The sequence below is a fragment of the Ochotona princeps genome, chromosome 4 (genome assembly GCF_030435755.1).
Source record: "Ochotona princeps isolate mOchPri1 chromosome 4, mOchPri1.hap1, whole genome shotgun sequence".
In the NCBI taxonomy this organism is placed as follows: Eukaryota; Metazoa; Chordata; class Mammalia; order Lagomorpha; family Ochotonidae; genus Ochotona; species Ochotona princeps.
Window position 1 is genome coordinate 37,863,551 of NC_080835.1, and position 24,648 is coordinate 37,888,198.

Genomic DNA, 24,648 nt, shown 5'->3' on the forward strand with positions numbered 1-24,648 from the left:
TCTTAAAGAAGAAACTAATACTTGTATTGCTATGAAACAGGAAACACTGGGTTTAATTATTTTAATTTTCATCACTAGACAAAGTAGACATTATTACCTCTACCTCCCAGCTGGGGAATGAAGACCCAAAGTGTCTGAGTGCATACATCAGCCATCCCATGAAGAGTTGGAATGTGGACACAATGCAACATGTGCTATAAGTCATGTAGCCCTACATAAACACAGGGCAACAACAATAAAGCAGCAGGTGTTTCACCAGAAGTAGACAACTAATTGATCTGTCACTGTCCTTCCCTCTGTCTTCAGCAGTGTAGCAAAGCAACTGCACTCAAACCAACGGCAATCTTTTCATCAAAAGAACAAACAATACAGAGGAAAAGAGTGACTTGTTTTAATTTCTCAACAGGAGAGAAAATTGAAATCACTACTAACATTTATAATTTACACATTTCAGTGATCTTTCAAACTACCATATGTCAATGTGCAGTGATGATTCCTGAAGTACTGTATGATATTTATTAAGAGTATCACAGTTTGGGAGTCAAAAGAATGAAAGCTATAGGAGGAAAAAGGTAACAAACAAAAATGGGTAGATGTGAGACAACAGAGAATCATGGGTAGTGTTGCAAACAGGATCCACATCTACCTAACAGGAGCAGGGACTACCCAGTGTCAGCCGACTTTCCACTACAGAGAATTAACTCCTCTCCTTTTTTTACATCAAAAAAGGCAGAGGACCAATTTTTGGAAGTTACATCGATTTTCATCTACTTGTTGGCATCTGAATAGTTTTTGACTGCAAAGATCTTCTGGGATCTGAACTTGGCTTGCTGGACACCATTCCCTGCCCTCTGCTTTAGTGTGACCCTGACATTCATTACATGATGGGTTCCCAACATGCAGTTGTCAAAGGCTAACTGTGCCTCAATAGTACAAATAGGAATCCCTTGCTAAGTTCAGTTTCTAGGGGGAAAAGCTGAAAGAAAGAAAAACAGAAAAGCACATGTTCAAAAAGCTATCTTCTGCTAGGCTGAACTATCAAGATTCCATAAAGACATTCACAGGGAGGCGAATCCCAGCAGGAGGCCCAGATGGCTTTTATGTAAACCATCATCCACCCTGCTATAAATCAGCATCCAATTTTTGTTTTCATTAAGAATATCTTCAGTTCTGCACAGTCCACCAGCAGCTTGGTCTTCCCACATTTGCTGAGCCCTTTAACTTGCGTTAGTGCCAAGTCCCAGCACAGGTGTGAAGGGAACTTCTGCATTAGGTAGTCACTGATCATCTGGCAGGTGCCAGGCAGAGTGGGCAGATGGACAGGTGCAACTCTTGCCCTCAAAGGACTAACATCTAGTAGGGATACGGGTGTCTGAGTACAAGGTGCTAAAGGATTATCATCCCAAAGTTCCAATGAAAATATCCAAGGGTCTCAGAAGTTAAATGAGCTGAGAAGGGTAAAAATTATGAAACCATGGCCTTGTGTGCAGTTCACATCACAAAATTCAGAATACTCAACAGTTTTCAGAAAAAGGCCCGAGGCATCCTAACCCTCCAGGAAAGCAAACAGCTCAGTTCATTCAAAATATTTTGGTAGGGGCAGGCATTTGGCTGAGCAGGTTAAGACACCTGATGTGTTCCATATCACAGTGCACAGGCTTGACTGCTGGCTGTGGCTCCTGACTCCAGCTTCCCACCTATGCAGATCCTGGGAAGCAGTCAGCAATGGCTCAACTGGAGACATGGATTGAATTCCATCCGTCCCTACAGGAGAGGCTACAGCTGCCAGTGTAGTTTCTATACCTCCACACCATAACCTTTTTTTAATTCCTCAGTTGATTTCCTCATATGCAGAATAGCATAACAATTAAGAAGCTGAACTTCTAGAATGCATACTTCAGCTTGCCACTTATCACCTAGCTACAAGATCCTGGATCAATTGCTCATCTGCATTGTCTCAATTTTCTCATATGTAAAATGGGAATGATAATTGTATCTGTTCCTTTAGCTTTCATGAGGATAAAATGTTAAGTAAAATAACTGAAACAGTGTATACACAGTACATATTCTGAGCACACTTCTGGTGTTTGCTACACACTTGATCAAAACAATGAGAATCAGAGACAAGGACATTACACGGGGAGAAGGAAAGAACAAGAGGCTCCCAGTCATGCCTCACATTTGGCCTCTGGGCAGAGCACAGGGCATAATGTCTACCTTCTCTATTCCTCTTAATGCAAAAAACAAAACATAACTCTCATTGCACATGACTGTTAGAAATGAGTTAAAACAAAATCGCTAACAACAGCATCTCTTATTTCCATTTGGATTATCCACATTAATAATGTCTGTTGTGATTTACCTAAATACACGACATAAAAGAAATCATTAAACTAAAATGTGACCACAATTCCTGAGAATTACTAAAATTTCTTTTTGTAATCTTTGAATAAACCAAAGGGGAAGAAAGAAAACATTTCCAAAATAGTGTTAAAAATCTATTTCTTAAAGCTTATTAAAAATTCGCAAGTTAGAATTCAGTATCCAAACCATAGTTCAGCTGTGAATCATGAGGTCGAAAGTAACTTCAGCCACACAAACTCAGACAGCTGCCTCCTTAGACCATCTACCAGAGTGCTTCAGAAAGTTGATGGGCGTTTTGGCAGAGTAGATTAAGTCACTGATTGGGCGGTTTTATATCAGTGTAGAGTGCCACCTTCCATCCATCTTCCTGCTGTTGTGCCAGAGACAGAGCAGCCAACAGTCCAAGTACCTGGGTCCCTGCCACCCACATGGGAAACCTGGATGGAGTTCCAGCTTTCTAGCCCTGTCCTGGTTGTTGTTCAGATTTAGAAACTGAACCAAAGGACAGAGAGCTCTCTTTCTCTCTCTGTGTGTATGTGTTTGTAGGTTTGTCTCCGTCTTTCTGTGTCATTGCTTTTGGAATAAATCTTTTTTTTAAAAAAAATATTTTCTTTATCTTTATTAGAAAGGCAGATTTACAGAGAGAAGGATCTTTGGTCTGTTACTCCCCAAATGGCTACAATGCCCAGAGCTGAGCTGATCCAAAGCCAGGAGCCAGGAGCTTCTTCCATATGGGTACAGGGTTCCAACACTTTAGGCCATCCTTTACTTCTTCCCCAGGCCACAAGCAGGGATCTGGATAGGAAGTGGAGCAGCTGGGACACAACCAGCACCCATATGGGATCCCAGCAGTTGCAATGAAGGGATTTAGCCCCTGAGCCATAGTGATGGGCTCTGTCATTGTTTTTCAAATAAATGAATAAATCAAGCTTCTTTTAAAATGGTCATAAAAATAGAATGAAACTATGAATTTATTCTGGTGCAAAAAATTCTGGAACCTATGCAGTGTTTTCATGATATTCATTTCCACAAACTTTTAAAAGATCTTTCTGTGCATGGCTTTCAAAATGTTTTGTCATAAGATAAACCTGGTTTTTTTTGAAAAAAAAATGTATTTTAGAATGAGCAAGAAACTACCTTTTGCTGGTGGGTTGGAGCTGGAGTCTAGATCTGGAACCCAGTCCAGGTCTCTTACTAGGCTGGAAGAAACACAATTACTTAAACCAAATTCATTGTCTTGCAGGTATTGCGTTGACAGGAAGTTAGATTTAGGAGTTGCAACCATGAATTAAAACACAGGAACTCCTATATGAAATATGTCCATTTTAACCACTAACTTTAATACCTATCCTAAAACCTTACCTTTCAACTCCATCTCCATTAACTTGTTGAAGTTCCCTTGTACCTTCCTTACTAAATACCTACTATATGTCAGTCATTTAAATGACAGGCACTTCAGATGCTCTGGTAAATACAAGGTATCTTCTTCCCGAAAGAAATTAAATAAGCAACACCAAAGGAAAGAACAGTACACCTTGGGAACACAAAATCTGGAGTACTCAATTATGTGAACTCCTTGAGGAAACATAAACTCGAATATCAAGGGTCACATTGCCCAGGAAGGGCAAGAAAAGGGTTATTCTTGGCTGACTGGACAGCATGCTTGAATTATAACAGCACATGTGTCCATGGTCTTGGTGCACCACAGGGTGCCCATTGTAACTGCAGTGCTGATTTCTAGTGGTCGTGGGGGAGGAGAGGATGATAACTCCTTCTTGCAAGGCCTTTCATGCTATGCTGAAGCTGGTGAGCTCTCAACAAGGCTATGGCTGAAGAAGAGCACAGGCATGAGAATCGTAGCCATCATAGAAAAACAGATGAAGCAAAAGTAGTGACAGTGGGCCCGGCAGTGTGGCCTAGCGGCTAAAGTCCTCGCCTTGAAAGCCCCGCGATCCCATATGGGCGCCGGTTCTAATCCTGGCAGCTCCACTTCCCATCCAGTTCCCTGCTTGTGGCCTGGGAAAGCAGTCGAGGATGGCCCAGAGCACTGGGATCCTGCACCCATGTGGGAGACCCAGAAAAGGTTCCTGGTTCCCGGCTTTGGATGGGCACAGCACCGGCCATTGCGCTCACTTGGAGAGTGAATCATCGGATGGAAGATCTTCCTCTCTGTCTCTCCCTCTCTGTATATCTGACTTTGTAATAAAAGTGAATAAATCTTAAAAAAAAAAGTAGTGACAGTGGATGGGCTGACCTGGGTGGGAAGCAGTGGGTACCTTCCAATGGCTCTTGGCCATTCTGCTTTAGTCTAATGGCCCAAGACTTTCTCCTCATTCCTTCTCTGTGCTGTTATATGGTTGTGCCTTTAGGGCACTGTAAAAATGGGCCCAGGGCTCTGGGAAGAGGCAGAACAGCTGCCAAAGATTCAGACACTCCCCAGGCGTGTGGACGCCTTTGTGGCAGCTGCAGGGAAGGCTTCAGGTCACTGGGCCTAGAAACCTGATCCTGATGCAGATGGCCTTCTCCTGGCCCAGGAGGCTCTGTGGAGAACGTGGCCAGAGAAACCTGGCGCCACAGCTCTTGGAGGCCCCGTCAAGAGGCTGTCTTCCTGGGGGCCACCTGCTGTTGCTGCAGCTTTTAGCCTTCCATTCCCAGGTCAACTCAGGCCCTTTTCAGAAATACTCCACCTCCCACCCCACCCGCTGGGCAAAGTCTCAGCTAAGTCCCATTGGTCCTGCAGTACCCATGGATAAAAATTTAAAAAGGAGGATTAGGGAAGGTGAGACCACTTTTATTAAACCTTTTCTTAGCCACAGTGGTAAACTCAAAACTAGAGTTCGGGGGTTTGAGTATCACCTCCACCTGCAAGGTGAATAATCTGGGACCACAATCCACCTTTTAAAGTCTCAGTTCTGGTGTGTCAAATACAGACACTGAGCGTTTCTACACCACAGTGCTCCTTGGCGGAGTAACTATGCTAATGAGAGAGGCACTGGCGCAGCTGGGAAGGTAGTAAGTAGCCAGTGAATGCAGTCCTCTCCCTGGAAATCTTGTCCTAGCTCTGAAGGTGTTACTCCTTGCCCCATTTCCCAGAAGAGGAAATAAAGCAGAGGCCTAGTGCGTTCTCCAGGGCCACACTGTCAGGATGGGATGGAACCAAGACTGAACATACTGCCTTGTGATATCAGATTATGGGCGATGAGGGCCTTTGAGCTATCACTCAAAGAAATCACACAAATACATTCTAGTATCATCCAAAGGTAGGGCAAGCCATGCTCCACATATGTGTGGTTTTTTCCCTAAATATTTGAGACACAGAGAGAAAACCTTCCATCTGCTGGTTCACACCCCAAATGGCTGTGATGATCAGAGCTGGGCTGAAGTCAGGAGCTTCTTTCTAGGCTCCCACATGAGTGCAGGTGCCTAAGCACTTGGGTCATCTATTGCTTTCCCAGGCACATTAGCAGGTGGCTAGATTGGAAGTCAAGTACACAGCACTCAAAACACTACCATTTTGGAATGCTGGCATCCCAGGTAGTAAATCTGTCCATTAAAAAAATTTTTTTTTCATAAGATCCTTGAAATACCATCATCAAAAGAGCTAAAACGTTTGCTAAGTGTACCCTGAGCCCAGCAGCATGTAAGCACTTCACACAAATTATCACATGAAAACACTCAATAACCCCATGAGGCATGCATGGGCTCTGTCCCTGCTATACAAACTGACCCACTGAAGGGCCTCAGGGACACACCTTGGGTCACAAGCAGGCTGCAACTGATCCTCGGGCCAGAGGTGGAAAAGAGACACAACAGTGCCTCATTATAGAGGAGCAACAGAGAAAAGAGCACTACAGTCAGAGCAGAGCTAGAAATGCCAGTCCTGAAGTCAGGGTTGGAACTGTGGTGTTCCTTCCCAGGTATAATCACATTGTGTCTTCTGGGGTCCAGCCCTGTGGACAACTCCTACTTACAGCAGCAACTCAGCTCATAGCATTTTCACATATAGGATTTCATATAGGATTTTGCTTGGTGGGGGCTGGGGGGCGTAGCTCTGTGACACATCACGTTAAGCTGTGGATTACAAAGCTGGCATCCCATAGGAGAGTGCCAGTGCTTCCTCTTGAGCTTCCTACTGATACCACTAGGATGGTGACAGAGGACAGTCCAAGTCCTTCAGCCTTTGTCATCCATGTGGGAAATCTGGATGGACTGTCAGGTTCCCGGATTCATCATGGTCCAGACTTGGCCATGCAGCCATTTGGAAGATGAACCAGAAGATGGAAAATCTGTGCGTACGCACGTGTGTGTCTCCCTCTCTCTCTGATACTCAGCCTTTCAAATTTTATTTTGGGAAAATGGGAAGGTTCTGCTCATAGAATAGAAACTTGGAAGTCACTGCTCTCCTCTTTTGTACATGGATACAGTCTTGGGAACTTGGGCACTGCGCTTTCCTCTGGTGCTCTGAAAGGACAAAGTTGTACCTGAGCAGCAGAAGCACTGAACGCGGGAAACACAAAGGCCAGTTTCTGGGGTCCATAATCTGTTCAGAATGTATGCAAAATTCTGAGGCTTGTCCAATTTGGGGAGGAGAAAGCTAGCATCTTTTTTCAACTTTCCAAAGGATTCTGTATCACCCAAACATGAAGCAGAGTCAGACAATCGACAACATTACAGAAACTGTTATATAGAGTACCAGTCATATACCAGAATGGGAACAAGAGCACCGGCCTATGAGGGCTGCTGGCAAGATGGCCCACCAGGCCACTCATAAAGCACTTAGATCATCACCTGGCACAGGGCAAACACTTCATAGCTCTAGCTTTATTTAATCACCTTAATTGTCATTACCCAACAATATTTTCATTAGCACATTAACCCTGTGCCTGGGAAGGCAGCAGAAGACAACCCAGACATCCATATGGGAGACCACAATGGAGTTCCCAGCACCTGGCTTTGGTCTGACCCCAGACCTAGCTGCTATGGGCATTTAGAATGTAAAATCTCTCTCTCTCTCTCTCTCTCTCTCTCTCTCTCTCTCTCTCTCTCTCTCTGTCTTTTATTTTTATTCATTTCAAAGACAAAGTCATGGGGTAAGCGAGGGGAGAACAATCTCATTTGCCAGTTCGCTCCCCAAATGGCTGTAACTTCCACGGCTGTGTTAGGCTGGAGCCAGGAGCCAGGAGCTTCATTCAGGTCTCTTGGATGAGTAGTAAAGGCCCAAGTACATGAACCATCTTTCACTGTTTTCCCAGGAGCATTAGCAGGGAGCTGGATTGCAAGTGAAGCAGCTGAGTCTTGAACAGCACTCATGTGGGATGCCAACATCATAGGCACTAGTTTAATGTGCCATGCCACAGTGCCAGCCCCTGCTCTGCCTTTTAAATTAATAAATCTTCACCTCATTGGTCCTCAAGTAGCCTCTTTGAGGTATGTATTATGCTTTATAGAACAGGAAAAGCAAGGGTTTTGAGTGCTAAATGATGAGCTCAGATCTGCACAATATTAGAGTAGACTCAGACCTGGCCAGGCAGGTCCTGGATCCCAACAAGAGGCACTGAAGGAAGTCTCCGAAGAGCCCAGGAGGAGGCGTGAGGGAAAACAGGCCTGGGGCTTTTTTGCTGAAAGAGGTCAAGCAGGCCTCCACAACTTTGCACCTCCCGAATCAACAACAGAAAGCCAAGGCTCTTAAAATAACAATGATTAAAAAAGAAAACCGCCCCCTGCTGCTGGCTATTCCCAGGCTCCTAGTGAGCCGTTGCCTCCTTCTTTGAGCACGGGGAGTTCAAGCAGCCGGGCAGCAACTCCCCCCAGCACCCGCTGGCTGAGCTCCAAGCAGTGTTTTCCCTTCCAAACACACACAGAACTCTGCTGAACACACCACTTGAAAGTCAGAAAGATGCCACTATGTTGCCATGGCAACATAGAACAGACAAAACATTTGAACCAGCTCTGACGCACACATGAACTTTTTTAGGGGCCAAGTGCACGAAGGTGGTGTGTGTGTGTGTGTGTGTGTGTGTGTGTCTGATGGGGTGGGAGGAATGATGGGTGAGGCATGTTTCTAAAGCTCCATCTCCAAGGATTTGGCCCCCAAAGCATCTAGGTCAGACAGCAATGAGGTAAAGCAGTTGTTAAAAACAAACCAATGCCAGGTTTACTGGGGCAAGGAACACTGCTGCCTTGAATCTCAGACCTCTACTGACCATCACTGAAAGCCTCATTTCCAGAGAGTTGAGAGCTGCTTGCTGTGGAAAGCACCAAGCTTGAGTGCCAGGGTTAGCTCTCCATCACCTAGCACTCCTCTGTCTCAGGAGGGCAGCATAAGGCAGCCTGTAACAGGATCAGGGAGACGGAACGTGGAGCCTGCAAACCTTAAAGTCTGGTGCAGGTGCTTGTTACTGGTAATAGAACAAACACAAACATCTCTGACCAAGTCACATGCTCATTTCATAGGCCCTGTGGTTGAACTCACATTCTCAGCAGCTAAAGGCCTTGGGGTTTGTCATGTAGAAAACTTGGCTCTGGGCCCCACTGAGGGTTACTCCCCCAGATGCAACAATCTGGGGAACAGGGAAGAATTCAGAAATTGTTCCACATCTGAAAATACCTATGTATTTGTTCTACCAGGGGCTCTTCTATGCCTACCACCTTGGCACAACAAGGCAGAGTTGAGAGGCTGGGAGAGTCAATCCCAGCTCAGGGCAGTTTGGTATGACTGCCTTGCAGCATCCCTGTATCTTCAAGTAAACGGTCTCCAGGAATGGGTCTTAGGCCTGCCGTCTCTGCTTCCAACTATCTAGGCCTCCTTCCCAGAGGTGATCCTTCTTGCCTTCTAAGACTCAGGCCCTGGACATTATCCTGGAACCTTCCCGTGCCTGATGTAGAAATGGGTCCGTTTCATGCCCGGACAGCACCCAGATGTCACTGACAGCACTGTTCTCCCTGAGGGCAGGGCTCATATCTGGTTCACCTGTGGACTCAAGTTGCCTAACCCAGGGGCTCTAAGACAGACAGGTTCACACCACCCTTGGAATTCTCTAAACTGTATTTCTCAAGTGTCTGCTATCACTACCCTATGCTCTGGGTAGAGAACAGGACTTGGAGTAGAGCATGCATGCAGGCATTACAGCCCAGGGCAGAGTCCCAGACAGCCTGATGTTTCAGGACCAAAGGGTAAAGGAAGAGATGCACTCTCTTCAGTGCTTGCTCCTTCAACAGCACCCAGGAGCTTTCTGCTGATGACACAAATCAGCCTCTTAGATAATGAACTTCAGTTCTTCCATCCCTGCTCTGAAACAATACTGCTTTTCTCTGGCTCTGTTGTTAGATACTCCTAAAGATGTTCTGCGCAGTGATCACAATGAGACCAGACTGGCTATTTTCAAGAGAATGAGTTACTCTCCAGTAGGGTATATTTCCCAAGATCTCATCTCACTGTGGGCTGTTGTCCTTCTCTACATACACTTCCCTCTTTCAGTCTTCTTCAAGCAGGCAACATTCAGGGAACAACAATAAATGTTTATCATTAGCAATCCTAAATAAAACTGCAGCAGGAGATGAATCACCTAGAAATCGTTGTTCACACGCTATGCTAGTTTCAAATTACAGTTCCCATAAGCAGTAGTGTTTTATCACCATATAGGCAGGTGTGTGTGTACACACAGGTGTCCTAGTAGTCAGAACAGACCCAGGTCTGTTTGTGTAACAACTTCCCATGAAGTTCTAACAAATTCTGTGGACACGTCACCATAGTGGAAGGGACAAAGACTCTGTTGTCATCATCATCATCTCTCTCATTTCCTATGGAGTGAAATGACTATGGTAGCAATGCTTATATTTTCCTGGACTCACATCCCGTCTGCTGAACTCTTCTTTGTTAGACTCACAAGACTGTCTGCCTCCCCACCCCTGAAGTGGAACTCATTATCAAAGACTATTGGGCCCGGCAGCGTGGCCTAGCGGCTGAAGTCCTCGCCTTGAAAGCCCCGCGATCCCATATGGGCGCTGGTTCTAATCCCGGCAGCTCCACTTCCCATCCAGCTCCCTGCTTGTGGCCTGGGAAAGCAGTCGAGGACGGCCCAGAGCACTAGGATCCTGCACCCATGTGGGAGACCCGGAAGAGGTTCTTGGTTCCCGGCTTTGGATCAGCACAGCACTGGCCATTGCACTCACTTGGGGAGTGAATCATTGGACGGAAGATCTTCCTCTGTCTCTCCTCCTCTCTGTGTATCTGGCTTTGTAACAAAAATAAATAAATCTTTAAAAAAAAGACTATCTAAGATTATCTATGCTGTGGTCTAAACAGACACATTCCATCAAAGAAAAAATACTTGGCAAAACTGAAAGAGTTATGAAGAATCCAAAAACTTGCAATGACAGTGTTGATAAATTTTATGTCTGAATGCAGAATTAAATTGCACAGAAGCATCTGAGGCAATATTGCTTCATGAGCTTGAGTGAACGTTAACAAAACGCAATACCTCCAATTGAAGGTGCAGAAAATACAAATCAGTCAAATAACATTAACAACCCTTAGATACCAGTGCCAACTCTTCATTCTATTAGGCAGGCATAAATGCATCAAAATCCATCCTGGAGAGACGATGTGGATCACTTTCATGTGAAGGTATGTCTGCATGTGTGAAATGCTTGCACTAAAATTAATCTTCAATCATCCACATTTTCTCAATTATTAATACACCAGACAGCTGCAGTAACTCTAACAAAAATAGCAGCCACACTTTTCCAAAAGTAAAAGCAGCTATGAGTTGTCTGCCTGGGACTTTCCTATGCAAGAACAGGGCAGTCACTGGGTGGAACAAAATGAACGAGAAAAAACTCTAGAGAGGCAATAGAAGAGAAACTGGTTTCAGAATAGAAACTGTGAGTGATGAGCTTCCACTTCCAAGACATACCCCAATATCTTTGAAAGAGAACCATTTTTGCCCATGAAAAAGGTTGACTGAAAAGCCCATCCTTCTATCCAACTTGGGGATAACAATTCAGAACATTAAAGAGTAACCCAAGGAATGCCAATCGTTTTAGTGCATTCCAAAAGAGGACCAATCAGATTATGCTGAGCGGCACAGGGTGGGGTGAGGTTACACAAATTGCATCCTTTTTTAGATTCCTGGAACTAAATGAATGCCCAGAAAAGAAGTAAAGCTGTCTGTAAGTTACAGCTTCATATTTTAAAAACATTTTCTCATCGTCTTAAGAGAATCAGATCAAACATTCTTCATGGAAATATTCATATATGAGAAGCATTTTGCAGTAAAAAATGAAGCATTCAGAGATTTGGGATTCGATGAATGTGAAATGATTTTGCACGACAAGCAGCAAGAACAGAACATATTTTGAAGGGTAAAGCTTTTGGAGTTTGATAAGGTTATGCTATCAGTTCTCAAATGCTTTGCCAGTTCATTGCTCTGTGCAGAATGGTTCAGATGGGAATGTACACTTCACATTATCTCTTAACAGTTCTAACTTTACATCATTCTCACCTTCAGATCCTGAAAAGTCAGAGTCCAGCGTATTATCTGCCCACAGTGCAAGTTGTACATATGTGTACATGTGCCTTCAGGGCTACACAATTGGCAACTAACACCAAGAATGATGTTTTATTTGTGCTGTCTCACAACTGACATGAAAATCAGCCATTTATCAATAAATGCCAATAAATGTCAGAGAAGCTAAGCAAAGCTACTTGGAAAAAACTGTTAACTTACTAATATCATCATCCCCCCAAGGAAAGCATTTGGTGAGAATAATCTGAGATGGTCAATGTTACTCACAAGCAGGGTTCGCTAACAAAACACAAACACAGGTACCACTTACCATTTGTGATCTGTTCTTTGGACAGCCATTGATGTCTTCAATCTTTTCATTTGCTGAGAAAGAAAACACAAGTTAGAGACATAAATAATCCTCGAAGAGACACACTTTCCATAATGATGTTCAGGACACTCAAGGCTAAGCAAGTCCTAAGGCCCATTCTGGGATTTGTCCAATCAACACAGGCATGTGAAATACTGAGACGCATCTAGCAAGCCTCAGGACTGACTCATCAAGCTGCCAGCCTCCAGGGACAGCTGGGGCAAGGTCGTCATCATTTAAACCAGAGACAACTGCATGGACGACACTCCCGGAGTGATGGAGCGTGGTAGAAATGTCTGGAGACTGGGAAAGCGAGTGAGCTGTGACTGTGCTGTCAGTCCTTCAAAAGGCAAAAGACCCCCGTGTTTTGACCACAAAAGACTGAGTTGTTCAGAGCAGATCAGTCAAGCTACAGGGTAGCTCCTAGGGACAAAAGCCAAAAGGAAAACATCTTGCCCCATCTTTAGCTAGACATCCTGCTTTTGTTGGTCCTAGTTCTACTCCCAAAGCGATGGTGAACCAACGGGGAAAATGAGCAAGTGAGGCTCCATGTCGTAAGTCTAAAGTAACACAACTGCTTGAGATGACTAAAGACCATAGCTATTTAAACAACTGATAGAAGAAATTCTGCTGACTTCACAGGAAATTGCGGCTAATAAGGATTTATGATTCAGCTTCTGAAGGTGAACATGATTTATCCTAAATATGGATGAATTCTTGGAAAAATGCATCCTGGAATCATCTATGAAGAGTTTGAATGAGAATGCAGCAGCACAAGAAAGGCAGTAAAGTGGGGCACCTATGCTGGCATAGTTGCTTAATCCTCTGCCCACAGCAGCAACATCCATAGGGGTGCCCATTCCTTTCCCAGCTGTGCCACTTTCAATCTAGCTCCAATTTGGCTTGGAAAAGCAGCAAAGGATGGCTCCAGTCCTTGGGACTCTGCACCTCCGTGGGAAACCCAGAGCAAGCACCTAGGTCCTGGTTTCAGGTCAGCCCAACTCCAGCCGTTACAGACATTTAGGTAGTAAACCAGTGGATGGAAAACTTTTCTCTCTCTCTCTCTCCCTCTCTGTCTCTACTTCTCTCTAGAGCTCTGCCTTTCAGAAACAAATAAATGCTTTTTTAAGGCAGGCACTAGGTTTACTTGCTAGAGCATTGCAAACTAACAGATATGTTAGTCTGCACTCAGCTTCAGAGCCCGTTAGCTATGTTGTCTTAGTTGTGTAGCTCCGCCTCTTTGGGCCAGTTTTCCCAACTATCTAATGGAGCTGGTGCCATCTACTTCAGAGGAGGAGAACTAGAATTATACTACAGGATAGTAACAAAATGGTTGACATAGTGCCTAGCACACAATAGATACTCTCTAGAACGACCTATAAATATATACTGTTATCATTTATGAATAAGCACATAATAGTTTTCTTTCTGTTGTTTCTGTCTTACAGATGCAAACCCTGGTCTTCATAGCAAAGAACTAAGAAGCCATCTCCTTTTGAAGACTTGATAAGCTCCCACTCCAGTGCCAAGGCCCTGCATAAATAAGCCCTCAGCTAAAGACAGGAAAGGATTACTCAGGCCTCTATTCTCTATTCCCTCAGCAACCTGTAACCTGCTTCTATGTTGTTAGCCATCATCTATTCTGTATCTTTTCTTATCTCCCTCAACTACAAGGTGAGGGCCTGGTAAACATAAGGCATCTTTTCCACATTTGTATCCTTAGATCTCAATAACTGCTTGTAAAACTGAATTTTTTTGTTTTTGTTTTTGTTTCAATTCTCCAGCTGACAGTGGCCAGGAGGGTTTACTATACACCCTCTATGCTGGGTGGGCCACAGTGGGGACACAGTCCAAATGTCAAGCAATTGGGGCAGGGGTGCTGGATCTACTTCCTCCTCCACTTGGCTCTCGTGGCGAGAAGGTATCTATGAAGATTGTGCTAAAACCCAAAACAACTTAAAAAAATCTTAAAAACATTTTTAAGGCAGAATTACAGAGAGAAAGAGAGAGGGAGGGAGAGACATCTTCTACCTGTTGGTTCACCACCCAGATGGAGCTGGGCAAGGTTAAAGCCAGAAACCAAGAGTCTTATAAGCATCTCCCACATGGGTGCAGAGCTCCAGGCATTGTTTGCTACTTTCCTAGGTGCATTATCAAAGAGCTGGATCAGAAGCTGAGAAGCCAGGGATCAAGCAGGTGCCTATATGGGACGTCATTGTCACAGGGGGTGCCTTAACCCACTATGCAAAAATGCCATCCCCAAAATGAACTTTTCAAAAAAGGTCTGATTGTGGAACCAGTGCCATGACATATTAGGCTAAGCCTCCATCTGCAGCACTAACATCCCATATGGGCACCAGTTTGTGTTGCCATTGTTACACTTCTGATCCAGCTCCCTGATTATGGTCTGGGAAAACAGTACAAGATGGCCAGAGTGCTTGGAACCCAGCACTCAAGCAGGAAATCTAGAAGAAGCTCCCAGTTCCTGGCTTTGGGTTGACTCAGCCCCTGCCATTTCAGCCATTTGAGGAGTGAACCAGCAGGTAGAAGACTTCTCTCTGTGTGTTTCTTCTTCTCTCTCTGTCACTCCACTTTTAAAACAAATAACTCTTCTTTTTTTCAGATTTATTCTTTCTCGAAAGTCAGAGTGACAGAGAAAAAGAGAGGGAAGTGCAGCCACTGTTCTACTCCCAAATGGTTGTGATGGCCAAAGCTAGATTAAGCTAAAACTAGAAGCCTGGAGCTCTGTACTAGTGTCCAACATGGCTGGCAGGGCCTAAGCACCTGACACATCATCTTCTGCCTTTCCAGGCATACCAGCAGGAAGCTGATTAGAAGCAGCAAAGTCAGAACTTGAAAGAGCATGCATTTTGACATGAGATGTAGGCTTCTCACACAGTGACCTAACCCTCTGTACTACAACACTCGCCCCACAAAACTGAATTTAAAAAACATCACTCCAGATTTTAATGAAATGATAACATTCATACATTAAACATACATTAAAACTGCAAAAGGTAACACAATCGAAGGATCCCAAGTCTTCAAAACAGAATACATGGAACTAAATATAGTTCACCATGATCACAAGCTGGGATTATTTTTTCTCTCAAGTGCTTTGTGTGTGTGTGTGTGTGTGTGTGTGTGTGTCTGTGTGTGTAGATTGAAAAACAGGTGAAAAATCAGAAAGTAAGCCAATGGCAGCAAACTGATGAAAAATCTAACCGCAAAGAGACAGCCTGGATAGTCTGTGTGCAGCCTAATCTATACCTTTTTTAGGATTTACTAAAAGTGACTAATGTTGACGTTTATAGCCCATCTAGGGAAATGCCATCTCTAAACAGACCCTTACCTGGTTTTCTCAACTCTGCATAATTTAGGGACACTGGAATAAGAGTCTCAGAAAACTACTTCCAAAGCAGATGTAATGAAAAGCACCTCAAAGGCACCCAATAAATGGGATGACTCCTGAAAGTCTGTTGCCCCCCTCCAGTCCAGTTCACCAGGAAAATACAATTAGTTGGAATATGATATCAGCGTATATGACAACCCCAGAGCTTAGGACACTGCCTGCCACACAGGAACTTTCCAAACAGGCCGACTACAACTAAGGAGTGCAGTGAACATCAAAATTGATCAAGGTTGTACTACCGGTTCTGAGACAGCTTTCCTTCATTTGTAAATTTAGTTCTACACACTTAAGACAGGAAGGACAGGACCTTGGCCAAAGACAGTCCTTTATACAGAAATGATGGCAGGCATGCACTATGACCTTGGACTTTAATACTTATCTCTGGTGTAAAGAAATGTGTGGCATTTGAGAGTCTAGGCCAGTCAAGGTATCTTTCAATTGGACATCCATGATGGTCAACATCATAAATCATTAGATTCTGATCAATACCCAGTTCAGCACTAGGTCATTAGTGCTCATTACAATGAAGGATGGATAGTTATGATCCTGGGAAGTCACTTGGGTTATGCTAATGATTCTCCATTTACCATCTGTATCAAAGAAACCAAAGGCATGGTCTAATAGCTCCTCTAGTTCTGGTTCATGGTCTAGCACCTGAACCCATTAGGAGCCTTAAATTCAAGTATGACAACTCCTAACAACTCCTAATGCTGCCATCTGACAACAGCCAAAGCTATGAACTCCATGGAGTAGAGTCTATTCAGAAGCATTCGGAAGACCACCTGGGAAAAGACTGATCAAACAAGTTACCCAAACTCAGAATAAATGCTTAATAAAAACACAAAACCAGTCCCTGGCCTTCAAGTCTCCAATGTCATTTAATTTAAATACTTCCCTTTTACTTAGAATCCCAAGAATTTCTATGAGGAAGAACATGGTCTTTAATAAAAATTTATTGATTCAGGGGAGGGGCCCAAATGCCAATAAACACAAAGGCATTTGTCCCTAAAATCCTCAAGTGTGATTCCGACTGGTAACTCTCAGGGTTTGCACGTATGAGTAGGACATTCTTGGTCCCATTCATACAGTGACCTGCACAAGTCGGTGCATGGAAAGCACCAATGTACTTATTAATTAAGGACTACGACCCCAAGCTGGTGACTTTTCAAAAGGCCTCCCCAAAAGATTTTAGGGAAATTTAATAGCCTGGACATCTATGCCCTTGCAGCCCTGGCAGTCGGCAGCCCTGAAAACAAGGGGGGGGGGGAAGAAAATTGGTCACCCAGAATGACAAAGGACTTACCCAAGCTTATACAACAGCAGGAACCTCTAGAAGGCAGAGTCCTACATGTGGTCTGAATTTCCTGTTTGCTTAAAGTCTTCCCAAAAGGTGATGAAAAATAATCCTCTACCAGGGTCTCCTCATTTCCAGGTGAAGTCTTTCCCCATCTCCTTTCACTCCTTCTCTCCAATTCTCTTTTGTTCATCCTGATTTCTTCCCTCTCTCTCCATTGTCCTCTTTCTTCTCTCACCCCTACTCACCCCCTCTCTCTTCTTACATCCTTCCTGAGTGACAGTGACGTGAGCAGGAGCATGGAGGCTTGTCTCTCTCTCTTGATTCATGCTGTTTATCCTGGCCTCATAAGCCTTTCTAATAACTCAAGAAGATGGCATCGTGATGGGCTGTCAGGCAAATGCTGCATTCAAGCAACTCATAATGCAAGAAGATAATCACAATAATAAGAGGCTGAACAAAGAGACTGGCCTCAGCCACCAAAAGAAAGGTATAAAAAGGTTGCCACAAATGGCAAATTTGATGCCCAATGGGCAGGAGGCAAAGATGGAGATGTGTTGGAGCAAGGCTGAGAAGCAACAAATATAGAAAGCATTTAAGGTTTCCTTTGAAGTCACACACCTGAGGTCCCTTTCCAGCCTGAGAGCCAACCTTTAACCACCGGTCCTTATGCTCAGCTATCGCAGTCTGGCTTCCTGTACTGAGCAATCTTGCCTGGCCTCGCCTGGCTGTCCATCTGGCTCTGTCTTTTAGTTTTTCCACAGTCCCCGCCCCAGAAATGCCTTCCCCAATTGCTTCACTTCAGAAAATTCTGCTTCAGTTTGTTTTCTTGGCCTATAGATGAATTATACAAGGGAGTTTTTTTCTAATTCCTCCAACACTCCCTATTTGGGGATAGCACACAGGGTCCTTAACCATTCCTAGTATGTTCCTTCCAGGCCAGAAGAGTGGTCTTTTAAAAGGCACAATTACACTGACTGCAAATTTATATGGGACTTGATCCACATGGGGTCTCTTGGCCATTTTTTATTTTGAAAGAACTTCAAATTTGCAGGAAAAAAAAGAGGAATAGTTCAGAAGATGCCCAGTTATCTTTATTCATTCGCATTTGTTTGTCCTGAAACATTTTAAAGTAAGGTACTCAGATTAATGGGCAAAGGGCACATAGTTGCCTACTGTGTCCAAAGGACCAGGATATTGCCTTCCATAGGACAACTACAAAATTACAAAAATTTAATGTTGACACAATTTCAATATTCCAATTTTGTGTATTAATGAAAAAATGCCATTCCAAGCATTTCACTGTGCTGTAGAGGATGTGATCCAGAACTGTTTATCACATTCACATCCCTTTAGTCTTCTTTATTTTGGAGCAGTTGCAAAAACTGACATTTTAGGGACAATTTTTTTTTTCATGGAATGTGCTACAATTTGGGTTTGTCTGAGACTCCCTATGATTGGTTCCAGGTTTTTCAACCCCGTCTGGAATGTGTCAGTGGTGCTGTGTTCTTCCCAGGGTGTCACAGAGAAACAAACACATCTGTCTGTCCCTCATCAGTAATGTGATTTGGATTACCTGATCATGAAGCAGCCTGGCCACCCCTATGGTGGTTGCTGCATCTCCCCCTTTTAACTGGAAAGCAATTGGCGGAAAGAGAGGCGAACATTCCAGCTTTACTTCTGCTTCCTCTAGATTTTGCGCTTCATGATTCCTTCTTTAATTCCTATCATGACGAATGGTTGTAGTTCCCTATATGTTCATCATGTTCTTGTGTATAGTTGAGCCCTGTCTCACCTATTAAAGCATCTGTATATTGTTTATCTAGTTCTTGTCAGTATGAGCTATGGATTTTCATCTTCTTTGGTGGTTATGATCCAGTGATGCTCTCATTGTTCTAGATTAGATTACTCCTTAGAGCTGTGGAGGGCAGAACCTATAGGAAGACACTGCCAGGAGGCAGAGGGAGAGGGGAATGGATTTTGATTCAGTGAAAGAGCAGCTGTTATGGCTTGAATGTTTGCATCTTCCCCAAACTCACAATGGAGGAATTCCCATGTGATGGTGTATGGAGGCAGGGCCTACGTGAGGTGACTGAGAAGCCCTTGTTAATGAGATCAGTGCCATCATAAAAGAGGCCATAAAGAGATCGTGTGTCCTTTCTGCCAGGGGAAGACACAGTGACAAAACAGACACCACAGGTTTCCACATGCTCCACGTCTGATCCAGCTACCTGCTAAAGACCTGGAGAAAGCAGCAGAAGATGGCCTAAAGGTCTTATCCTTACTACCCATTGGGTAGACACAGAAGCAGCTCCTGACTCTTGGCTTTGCGCTGGAAACCCCCGGCCATTGTGCCCATCTGAAGAGTGAACCCGCTGATGTAAGATCTCTTGGTCTTTATCCTCTCTTTCAAATAAACAAATAAAACTTCAAAATCAGGAAAAGAATGCAGCCATCTAAGAATTAAGACACAGACCCTCACTAGACAGTGAATCTATTGGCACTTTGACCTTGGACTTCTCAGCCTCTTGTACTAAAAGAAATAAACATCTGTTAATTCACTATAGAAGCCTAACAGATAAAGACAAAGCTATTATGGAATTCCAACTCTCCATTATTAGAATGAAGTCCTGAAAGCTGCCCACACAGGAAGTAATTAATATAAGGCTGCTGACTATATTTGATAGAAGTAATTCATGCACCAACTTGGGGCGTTTAAAGCTCCTTTCTAATCCCAAAGATTATGGGTTGTAGCACCATACAATTTACACTTAAGAGGAAAGCATAGTGGGCACCAAAAGCTGAGGGCCCAGGTCAGCTCTTGGGTACAATACTCAGAGCAAGTGGAATTCTCAGAGTACTCTATTTTTCCAGCATCACTGTCTGCCAGACACCCTGATACACTTCATGAACCTGGAAAGGAAAAGAACTTATTAGACTCAGGTCTAGAGAAGACCAGGTTTAACATGAAGCCAATTGAACAATGGCAGAAAGTCCCTCTAACTCTGCCTGGGGCAGTTAGGAAGATATGAGAGGAATCCATTAGCATCTTCCTTTAGAAGGACCAATCTGTTAACACTAGAATTACACCCAGCACAAGATGGACAGAGCATGGGGCCTGTGCCAAGGCACAGTAGGTTAAGCCTCCATCTGCAGTGCTGGCATCCTATATGGGCACCAGTTTGTGTCCCAGCTGTTCCATTTTCGATCCAGCTCCCTGCTAATGGCAGAGACTGACTGAAGTCATTGGCCCTTGCACCCATGATACAGAATGGGAAAAAGCTCCTAGTTCCTGGCTTCAGATCAGCTCAAGCCATTACAACCATCTGGAGAGCAAGCCAGCAGATGGAGGATCTCTCTCGCGCACGCACACATGCGCACTCTCTCTCTCTCTCCCTCCTCTCCTCCTCTCCTTCTCTCTGTGTAACTCTGCTTTTCACATAAAAATAAAATAATTTTTTTTTAAAGATGGACAGGGGAGTAATTCTGGGAAATTGCATGTGGACACATAGGCAGATAAAAATAGACATACAATTTAATGGGAATTTTATACCACTATAGTTTTAAAATTTTGTGATCATTTTAAAGCTTACTTTATGAGTAATGTTGAACATCTTTTCAACTGATTATTGTTTATACAGACCTGACCTGTTTTCCTGCTGGATTATATTTAATTTTTACTCATTAGATTCTTTAATACAGCCATTACGCCTTTTAGTATAATGTAAATTAAAAATGTTATCTCAAATAAAACATACACAGACACAGATAAATGTGAATACATGCACATATGAGTGTGTGTACATTAAATACATATATATATATATATATATACACACACATATACATATACATATCACAAGCATGTGTCCCTGGAGTTCCCTTTCATGGGCCCTTCTCATGGTCTATATATGAGGAAGGCATGGTTCTCAAACAGAGAATAGTACAATTATTCACTAGCTCAGTGCCCTGGTCAGAGAATGATGCCCATTCTCTCACAGAGGAGTGTGTTCACTAGCATCTTGGAGGTTAGTGGCTCTGAAATGGCCGGTCAATCGGCCAGGAAGGATCGTTGGTCTCTCTTTCATGCACAGAGCAGAGGCTGTGAGTCCTGGTATGCCAAAGGCAGGGGTCATGTCCTGACATGTGGCCTTACTTGTGGGGTGCTGGTCAGAGGGACTGTCTCCCAGCAGGCTGAGGGAAAGCAACTTGGTGGCCTAAGGGGCGTTTACATTCCTGGAACTAGCTTGAGCCTGTTTGGGCACCGTGGAGGTTGATCTCGGTCACACAGATTCAGGAAAGCATCCTTCTGAGCAAGCAATGAATGTGCTGGCTGACACTTCCATAGCACTGTACTTAGGAAACTCACAACACACATGCTACGAGGCCTCATCTGAGCTCACGCTAGACAAAACTAACGCACCATGGCACACTTTGACACTCACAATAAGACCCCATCATCTTACAGTACAAGGTTTCACCAGGCAGTTGCTATCAAGTAGGAGCACACTGTAGCCTACTAACAAATTTCATGATCGATTAATTGCCATAAAGTCAAGCAAAAGCAAGCATCACTGTCACATTTTAAAGATGGGGAAACAGAGGCAGCAGAAGTGAAGTGATTCTCAAGTCCCACAACAGGGAGGAACAGAGCTGAATGAGAGCAAGTTCTCTCACTGTGATGGATTCTCTGCTTTCTCTCTTGCTGTCTGTGCTAAAATCTAGCAAGTTTCCCACAAGAAGCACTCTGTGCAGCCCAAGAAATTGTCAAAGTAGGTCACGTGCCCATTGTGACCCTGGGTCTCAAAACCCACATGCATGTTGCCGTTTCCGAAGAAATTCTGTCAAGAAAATGTTAACTCTTCTTCCAAGGTTTGGAATCTTACAAATTCATTTTGTTATCCTGACCAAAGAGCACAGTGCTGGCACATAGCTGGTGTTCAACAAATGGTCATGGAACTCGTGGGAAGACAAAGCTACACTAGGTCTGGCATCTCTGGACAGTGATATAAAATTGAGATAGAACAAAGAAGACGAGTCTCAGATGCAGATTTCTCCAGGTCAGGAGTGCCACACAGAGTCATCTGTGACACTGGCCTCCCACCTCTGCATCTGTGAGATGGACGGACCATCACCAATTTCAAAAGGATATTTAAAAAATCAGTTGTGGACACTCTCTAGAGCTTCAGAGTAGTTGTTTCAAGTGTCTGCTTGGGGCACCTTTATCTTATATTGGAGTGCCTGAGATCAAGGTTTGTCTCAGCTTCCAATCCAGCTTCCTGCTAATGGAACTAGGAAGGAAGTGATGGCTCTATTGCTTGCGTCCTTGCCACCCACATGGAAGACACAAATCGAGTTCTGGGTGCCTGGCTTCAATTAGGCTCAGCCCTGGCTATTGTAGGCTTAGAGGAAAGAACTAGTTGATGCAAAATTTTTTTCTCTCTCTCTGTCTTTAAATTGAAAATTTAACAGGTGTGGTACAAGTGGTGATGATGATGTTACAGGAAGAATGAAGCTAGAGGAGGAAGGGTGTGGCAGACAGACTTGCAGTGACTGCCATGATGCCCACATCCAGGCATTCATGCCCTGGGGTATGGGCAGGATCCACAACCTGTTCTAACCTCTAGACTATGACCAAAGTGAGAGGATCCTCCCCTGTACAAGGTTCCAGCTTGTTGGCGGACTTCCTCTAGGAACCTTCTCTTAAAGATGGGGTGGCCATACTGAGACAATCACATGGCAAGGACATGAAAACAGCTTCTAGGAGTTGAGGGATGCATCCAGCTGACAGCCAGAAAGATGTCAGCATCCATGATCCTGGATGGATCATGGAAGGAATGGATTCCTCCAAGATCTGAGTGAGCATGAAAGCAAGCCTTTTCCAGCCAAATCCTTAAATGACAATCATACCCTTAACGGCATCTCAAGGGCATAGGCTCTCAGCAAAGTCCAGTGAATACTCCTGATGCAGAATTGATGGGCAGATGGCCCCCAACATGTGCTTTTACTATTTCTTGATGGATTTATTAGCAACATTAAATGGTTTTTGCAAAAAAAATTATTTGATTGCTTACTTGAAAGGCAAGGTGATAGAGGCAAACATGGGATATGTTGCATCTACTGGCTCATTCCCCTATTGGCTGCAATAGTCAGGTCTGTGCCAAAGCCACGAACTAGAAACTCCATTCTATTCTTTCACATGGATGGCTGGGCTCCAACTACTTTGGCCATCATCCGCTGCCTTCCCAGGTTCAAGGAGCTACACTAGAAGCAGTGTAGCTAAGAGGAGAATCAGTACTGTAATACAGGATGCATGGGTCACAAATGGCAGCTTAACATGTTGCATCAAAATGTTGGCCCCCAAAGCATTTTTGGCTTAAAATAGAGCATCATGATGCAATCGTGTCATATGCTGAAGAGGATGTGTATATTGTTTTAGGCTGCTGTTTCTGAAAAATCTGTTCCACAACCCGAGGAAGTAATACAGGGTAGGAAGGGAGAAGCAGAGAGAGGAGGACCACCCACAACAGACAGTGGTCAGAAATCCATCTTGAGGCAGCTGTGGGTCCACTTCAGGTGTGCTGTCCATGCTGTAAGCAGAGCTGCAGCCGCATCGACTGCTCTTCACAGTTTGTGGAGAAGACTGAGCTTCTCCACAGTTACACAGACTTCCCCTGAGCCTGCCCGCTTGGCCGGAGTCAGCTGCCAAGTCTGCCTGTGACAACAATCAGCCTAATGCTGTCTAATTAACCTCCATGCCTTCTTCTTCTGCTCAGTCTGTTCAGTTTGCTCTGAGCCAGGACCCCACGGGGGAACTTGCCCTCAGGCCCCAGGCAAACCCAAGGCCAGCCTCCACCCCACTGCCTTCCTGCAGTGATCCACCACACTCAGCCCATGGCCAAGACACGCAAAACTCCAGGGCTCAAATTCCCTCCCCTTGCTATTTAAGACCAGAACCAACCAACCCTCTCCAGAGGTTTGTCCTTTGATTTCTCAGACCCAATTAAAGCTGGCAGGATTAAAACAGCCCCACAGTACTTTGTAAAATATGTTTTTGAAATATTTCCAGAGTAACACATAGAACAGTACCATCAAGAGTGAGGAAGATAGTAGCAAGCCAAAAGGCAGAGCCTCTCCCCAAACCAGCAGCATTTTCCTCTCAGTTGGACACTCATTTCCTCTATAAGGGTGAAGAGGAGATTGCTGTGTGTGTTTTTTTAATAGGAAAGAGATGCTGGGCCACACACAAGCTGAATCAAAAGGCAGAATCAAAATGTCAACATAGCAGAGCGAACCGACCTTTCTCTTAGAGGTTTTAATGGTCCACTCCCCTGTTTCCCTACGACTCACCCACCCTCCAGCAAGAGCCCACTCTTACCTACAACCTGGATAATCTGGGCCAGGAGGACACCATCCGCCACATCTTGCTGGAGATCCTTGATGAGACGCTTGTGGCCGGATTTGGCCAGATAATGGTTGGCCCAGTCAGTGTAGATCTGCAAACAAGCAAATAGGCAACTTCAGGATCCCATTTAGAGCCCATCTCAAAGTCAGAGGCAGCTGCTGTGGCTGGGGCAGCAGCCACTGTTCCACTGGTGAGCTTTGGGGCCAGCCAGCACCATTAAAATTCAGAGTATTGTGCCAATCTTGTATTCAGCTCACCAGCGCCAAGCTTTTTGCTATTGAGAGTTCTGCCGTCAAG

The 24,648-nt window shown here is 44.3% G+C and overlaps 1 protein-coding gene across 1 annotated transcript in view; it reads right to left on the bottom strand.

Annotated features, from left to right (window-relative positions):
* Positions 1-24,648, bottom strand: part of NAV2 (neuron navigator 2) — a 406,855-nt gene that overhangs the window by 257,806 nt on the left and 124,401 nt on the right. Inside the window, exons 2-3 of the mRNA XM_036494526.2 lie at positions 24,325-24,442; positions 12,202-12,254 (exon numbers count right to left, since the gene is read on the bottom strand). Of these exons, the coding sequence (XP_036350419.2) occupies positions 12,202-12,254; positions 24,325-24,442 (171 nt within the window). The remainder of the gene's footprint in view (positions 1-12,201; positions 12,255-24,324; positions 24,443-24,648) is intronic.